The sequence below is a fragment of the Hibiscus syriacus genome, unplaced genomic scaffold (genome assembly GCF_006381635.1).
Source record: "Hibiscus syriacus cultivar Baekdansim isolate YM2019G1 unplaced genomic scaffold, ASM638163v2 tig00112988_pilon, whole genome shotgun sequence".
NCBI classification, from domain to species: domain Eukaryota; kingdom Viridiplantae; phylum Streptophyta; class Magnoliopsida; order Malvales; family Malvaceae; genus Hibiscus; species Hibiscus syriacus.
Window position 1 is genome coordinate 658,111 of NW_024063432.1, and position 6,814 is coordinate 664,924.

The 6,814-nt window shown below is 33.9% G+C and overlaps 1 protein-coding gene and 1 long non-coding RNA gene across 2 annotated transcripts; one reads left to right on the forward strand and one right to left on the reverse strand.

Moving 5' to 3' along the window:
- Window positions 1–2,261: 2,261 nt before the first annotated feature.
- On the reverse strand, window positions 2,262–3,045 carry LOC120185144. The gene is made up of 3 exons (XR_005522093.1): window positions 2,969–3,045; window positions 2,554–2,616; window positions 2,262–2,305 (listed from the first exon to the last, which is right to left on the reverse strand). It is a non-coding gene; the product is annotated as an uncharacterized LOC120185144 (long non-coding RNA).
- An 877-nt stretch (window positions 3,046–3,922) lies between these two features.
- LOC120185142 lies at window positions 3,923–6,505 on the forward strand. Its single transcript, XM_039189438.1, has 3 exons — window positions 3,923–4,939; window positions 5,044–5,192; window positions 6,141–6,505. The coding sequence occupies exons 1-3, from the start codon at window positions 4,034–4,036 to the stop codon at window positions 6,388–6,390; spliced, it is 1,305 nt and encodes a 434-aa protein (XP_039045369.1). The 5' UTR covers window positions 3,923–4,033; the 3' UTR covers window positions 6,391–6,505.
- The last annotated feature ends 309 nt before the right edge of the window (window positions 6,506–6,814 follow it).

Sequence of the window (6,814 nt, forward strand, 5' to 3'; positions counted from 1 at the left end):
CTAATAGAACATATAAATATCAGGGTAAATTCAATGTTTTATACTTAAACTATCAATTTTTAATCCATTTTAGTACTTAAATTTTTAATTTTTTTTAAAAATCATACCTTAATTTTAGTTTTTGTTTCATTTTAGTACTCGTTCAAAATTTAACGTTAAGTTTTGAAAAAAAAATGAAAATTTAGGTACTAAAACGGACCATAATTGATAGTTTAGGTAATAAATGCGTTAAGATTTTATCAGAGGTGTGTTGAATTGAAACAAAAACTAAATGTTGGGTATGGTTTTGAAAACAAATTAAAAATATAAGTACTAAAATGGATCAAAATAGATTACAATGTTTGGTTGAAGGAATAAAAGATTACTGAATGTATATTTTACCAAATTGACATTGTTCTATATTTTTGTACGTGAAATTCTAATTATTAAATAAAAATTTTATATAAAAATTCATCTAATATATTTAAATAAATATATTATATAAAATTCATCGATAATATATTATTTATTATTTAAATATATCATGTATTATTTTAATTTTAATTAATATTAAATTTTACATAATTTATATAAAAATATATTAAAATTTTACTTCAACATTTAATTAAATGTTCAATATTAGGGATTTTTAACTTTCACTGCTTCAACATTTAATTAAATTTTACATAATTTATCTAAAAATATAATATTTAAATTTATAAAAAATAATTAACATATTCGAAAACTAGCACATTACTTGCAAGGCATATACTACATAACAAAAAGAAGTATAACATTAACCATCAAAAGTTTGTACAATGTTCAGACTTACAAAAGATAATAGCTATGACATTCTAAACTTAATCATATATGTTGGCTATATTATATACACAAAAAATTATCTAAGTCAAAAGATTGGCTTAGTTTCAAGTTAAAGGATACAAGAAATATAACCTCATGGTTGTAAACAGAAACCTAAAACATCGTTTGTTTACTCTATTTTTATAATAATCATTTGTTTACTCTTAAAACAACTTTATTGGGGGGGCGCATCATTTGCCATAAAACAGCTTAGCAACATTAAACTATAGTGACCCTTGGAACCTTTGCCATTACCTTTGATTCTGACATTCAAACATTTTTGTTCAACTGAGCTCGAGAATTTCTCCGAGCACTTTCCAACACGATTTTATCAATAATAATGAAGTAAGCTGCAATCGATGCTGTTAACGAACAAAGATAGCCATATTATTACTCGAGGAATGTGGTGTGTCATTGCAATTTTTCTCCTATTTCTATGTCCTTAATGGATATTCAGATCAATATGATGCCATGCAGATATCATGGAATCATCAATTCAAGTTACAAGATCCCTTTTTGCTTTGGTTTGCTTTAAAGGGAAAGCCAATCATAAGTCGTGCATCTTATAACATGCTATGACTAATCTCTTAAACAACTGATATCATAATCGATACAGGGATATTATTTTTTTAAGGAACAATTGGATGAATAAAATACAACACAATCAGAGATGGAAAGATATGTCTCGGACTAGAGGGAAGTTATTAAACAAACCTGATTAATATATGGCTTCATTTGATGCAATAATTCATAGCCCTATAAATGACCAAAGTTAGTCGTGAGCAATGCATTCAGCAAGTGATTGAAATTTGGAACAATGAGAAAGAATAGAGAAGTCATGCCATGTGATAACCTGTTTGAAGTATCGAAGATGCAAAATCATAGTCCCACTGATAGCTTCCAGAAACTCAAATCGCTTTTTGGCTTCAACATTTGAAAGAGCAGTTACCTGTAATTGTAAACCACGGTAGTGTAATTACCATTTTGAACCAATTTTGAACTATCAAAGCGACATCAATTTAGAAATCATCTGCTAGCAAGTCACTCACTAGATTAAAACGAGCATGCTCAAATGTTGACCTTGCATTATGAAGTTCCTAGAATAACGTCAACCATGTCAGACTAAAATATCTATCAACATTATAACTAAGCAAGTAAGAATGTCAGATACATGAGATTATAAACCATTAAAGCAAGCCATTTTGCAAGATACATCTTCTAAAACATTGGCAATATTACTCTTTGTACTTTTTCTCAGTGAGAGAAACTTTTCACGAGCCTGCAAGATTACACAAAGCAATACAATGTAACAATTAATTCGATTTTAGGCCAACTCCAAATTATATTATCACATTCAATCAATGAAAATAAAGCAAGCTAACAAACTATACAAGAAAAATAAATTTAAATTCTAAAGCACATGGTCGTAAATGAGACTAGCCTTGTCAAAGTGTTTACGTGCTTCCTGCACTCAGATAAGATATTTTAAAACAAAAAGCTTACAAATAAAAAAATACATGATCTAGAATAATACACGGATTATAAGAAGTTGGATGAATCTATAGCAAAGTGATAAATAAATAACCTATGTTTCTCTTGATAAGACTGTTTTTACATAACAAAAGTTAATAAGGCAGCCCAGCTTTTAGCTAGTTCCAAATCCTCATAACTTTATAGGGTAACTTAAATCTCAATTGAGAGACATGCGATTACCTTGACCTCAAGTAAATCAATATTGACAAACTGCAGTAATTTGTCATTTAGCTCGGTTTCAACCTAAAGAGAAAAGAAAGCATTTCACAAATATTATTGTATGTTAATATGATTGGACAATGAACTATATAGTGTCAAAGTTCAATATAGCAGTAAAATTTATATTCTCACAATTTTGAAAAGAAATGACAGTTTTATAGAACATAGATGGTGTTAAATATCCACGAAGAAAACAACCAACAAAAGGTTAGTTACTACTGACATTTCTAAATGATTATCATTTCCTTTCACCAGGTATTCACAGAAGCAGTTGGAGAATGCCAAAGAGTAAGTTTATCCAAAACCAGTTATCTTAGGTCCTTACTCCTCAGTCATAAATTTGAATTCATGTTAAAACGATAGTTCAAAGAATTACGTGGGACCGAAGAACTTCCTTGTATGTCCCAATTTCTCTCAATGCTATGGTAAACTTGGTCATAACCGGCCCTAAAGAAACGAAAAAAGGTTCAATTACATATATGATTCCAAACCAAAATATAATCTAAATGTGATATTAGAACCGAAGAACATAATGAAAAAGCTTCTGTGGATCGAACAAAAATCAAACCCATTAACAATTGCATTTGACGGAAAAACAAATTCGTTTCAAGAAAAAAAACATTCTTATGTGATTGATTTTAGACATCCGAATGAATATCAGGTTAAATTATATTTAAAAAAAGGAGAAGAGAAATTTCCTTACGATTTCTCAGTTGCAAAAAAAAGGAAATGAAAGAATAAAAATTCCAACCTTGAGAGAATTGCTGGGCTCTAAGCTTTTTCTCGTCTTCAGCAGGGGAAGGAATTCTCGTCTTCAGAAGGGCTCCAAGCAAATACCTAATACGCCAGAAGCAGAAATCAACGCCAAATCGAAGAATAAGAAGATTTTGTTTCAGCAGAACCAAGCGGGGAGAATGATATTTTAGGAAGCAGTCGACGAGAATAAGCAAATACCTAAGGGGAAATGGGGGACTATCATTTCCGGGGAAACAGAAAAAAAAACATTGTTGATATTAATTTTTGACTGATACTTAGGAATGTGGAGAAACTAAACATCGGTATCTTTAACCTGAAAAAAAATTCCCCCAAGAATGAAATATTTCGTGAACCAAACGGGGCCATGTTAAAACATTAACTACGGAGGACTAAAACTTCAAATGTTAAAATATTAAAGACCCAAAAAGATTCTTTAAAGTTATATGATCAAAATAGAACCAAATAAAATATTAGTGACCAGACATGCACTTTACCCACTATATTCATATGAATTTTGAGTGCGAGAAAGTACCAGAACTGTACCGCTATCTTTTGTCATAGTTCAGTTGTAATTTTTTCGAAGTCATCGTTTTCCTGGGAAATTTTCTCCTATTGTTTCTGGTCTACAAGCCGCCGGTGTTCATCTTGAACCAATCGACAAGGCCTAATACCATTTTGCAACATCATGGCTTACTGCAGAAGGGCGAAGCTTGCCTTTAATACATTGCGCCAGAGTTTCAGTTCAATACCTATTTTCAGATCACAAATCCGAGATTCATCTTCGATATTCTCCCAGAACCTCGGGTCTTCTTCGATTTCATCAAAATTTTCTGGGTTCTCTTCATATTCTTTGTTCTCACCAAGACCAGGAATTTCTAATAACCATTGTAACAATCCCTTCCTTTACGGCGCAAAGAGATTTTACTACGTCGATCGATACCATGTTCAACATTTCCGGCGACGGGGTCCGCAACGGTGGATCAAGAATCCAAGGAATGCGTTGATCGTCGTCTTGATCGGTTCGGGTGTTCTAATCACCGTGTATTTCGGTAATTTAGAAACTGTTCCTTATACAAAGAGAAAACATTTAGTGCTCTTGTCTAAAGAAATGGAGAAGAAGATGGGTGAGTCTCAATTTGAGAAACTGAAAGCAGCTTACAAGGGAAAGATTTTGCCTGCTGTACACCCTGAAAGCGTTCGAGTGAGGCTGATAGCTAAAGATATTATCGATTCGTTGCAAAGAGGGTTGAGCCATGATCGGATAGGTACTGAGTTGGAGTACGGATCGCCGGAGAGTTCACTCGGAGATGAATTTGTACATGAAAGGGTGACGGGATTGAGTGCGACCTGGTCCGGTGAAGATGAGATTCTCAATGATAAATGGGTTCAGAAAAGTAGGAAGAAAAACCAAGAGAGAGGATCATCACAGCCTACAACATCTCATTTGGCTGGATTGAATTGGGAAGTTCTGGTTATTAAAGAGCCTGTTGTTAATGCTATGTGTTTGCCTGGTGGGAAAATTGTGGTGTTTACAGGGTTGCTTGAGCATTTTCGAAGTGATCCCGAGATAGCAACCATAATTGGACATGAGGTATATATATATATAACACTCATATATTGCTTATTAGTTTCTGCTGTCAATTTTCTTTTATGGATATGGGAATGATGTCGTCTTAGTTGTGTTATCTTGTTTAGGTTGGACATGCGGTGGCTCGACATATCGCCGAATCGATTACGAAGAATCTGTGGTTTTCCATCCTACAATTGATACTTTATCAGTTCATTATGCCTGATTTGGCCAACACAATGTCTGCACTTCTCTTGAGGCTCCCCTTCTCTCGGAGGTATCTATGTCAATTGAATTATATTGTTTATAAGCCGAATTGGAGTTTTTTCTAAAAGGATTGCGAAAACACTGAGTTTTCTCTGAAATTTTGTTGTCATCAAATGGTTTGATGATATCAAGCAGTGTCTTGGTAGAACATCGTGTGTTCGGAAAGTATAAATGAGTGGCCTTCGTCACACAGGTTTCATACTTGAAATTTTGATAAATTTTTCATGTGTGGTGTGTATACTTTATGCACACAGATATGTTTGATGCTATCATTGGAACACACAGAATTCATGACCTCATGTTATCTGTCTCAATAGATGGACTCGTCTATAGTTTTTTGAATGCATTTTTAGTTTCGATATATGATCCAGTTTAGTTCTTCATAGGCGTGCATTCTGCAATACTAATTGCAAAGCAACGACAATCTCTTACAGACTTAGATTCCGGTTACTTCAAAATAGAGTTTGAGAGTTGTGATGATGAATTTTGCGATTGATTTTATCATCGTTATCTTCTTTATTATATACTCCTTCATTGGGCAGTAAGATGTGAGAACTAAGAAGTCGATACCGATAAACGGACTTCATATTGATCCTAATCCTCTGGATAAACTGTTGTTTAAGAGATTCGAAGTGATGTTTTCTGTAGATTCTGGACTCATGCCTATGAACCTTGCCTTTATGAGTTCCTTTTTAGGCTTTGAGAAAGTTTAAACTGTTTCTGGTTTGGGGTTTCCCTTATCCCTCAAATGTCAATTGCTAAAGATCTTCGCCATGTCCCAACGGTTCCGTCAATGGTGTAACCCGGATTTTCTTCTAATTGACACTAAGCACAAATGCATTCTAGTGTATTTTAATTGTGCTTAAATGTAGAAATATGGCAAGAGGACTGATGAAAGATAGATCCATTCGTTCTTTCCGTCGTTCTCAGTACTTAACCCTTATGTGATCTCTAACAGGATGGAACTTGAAGCCGATTACATCGGGCTGTTGTTGCTCGCATCTGCTGGCTACGATCCTCGAGTTGCTCCGAAAGTGTTTGAGAAGTTAGGGAAGGTTGCAGGGGATTCAGCAATGCAAGATTATCTGTCCACGCATCCTTCAGGAAGGAAAAGAGCTCAGTTGCTGGCTCAAGCTCAAGTGATGGAAGAAGCACTCGTGATTTATCGGGAGGCTCGCGCCGGCCGAGGGGTTGAGGGCTTTCTTTAGGTGGCACCGTGAAGCTACTCCCAGTTTGCACTTGGAAGCCAGCCAGCCTGTGAAGTTCATAAATTTATGATATCATCAATTGAATTGGATATTTGTGCATTTGGTGTTGAGTTTTCTGAAGAAAGTGTAACTATAGTTCCCATATAGTCTGGAAAAATGTTTATTTCAGATGTCCTTATCAAAATGTTTTTAGATTTATATTTTGTTGAGCATTAATTGGGCCATGGATCAAATTGATCAGTTTATGATTTGGTCTCTAACTTTTTTGTTTTTTCACTTGAAACTATAAATTAAAAAAAAAATTGCATATTCGGTTCAATATGGAATAAGTGGGTTTCATATGGAAAACCCGAACCGAATCAATAGAATTTATTCTTTAAATCAACCCGAAACCGAACCGTTTAACTATGTTCGTGTGGGTTTT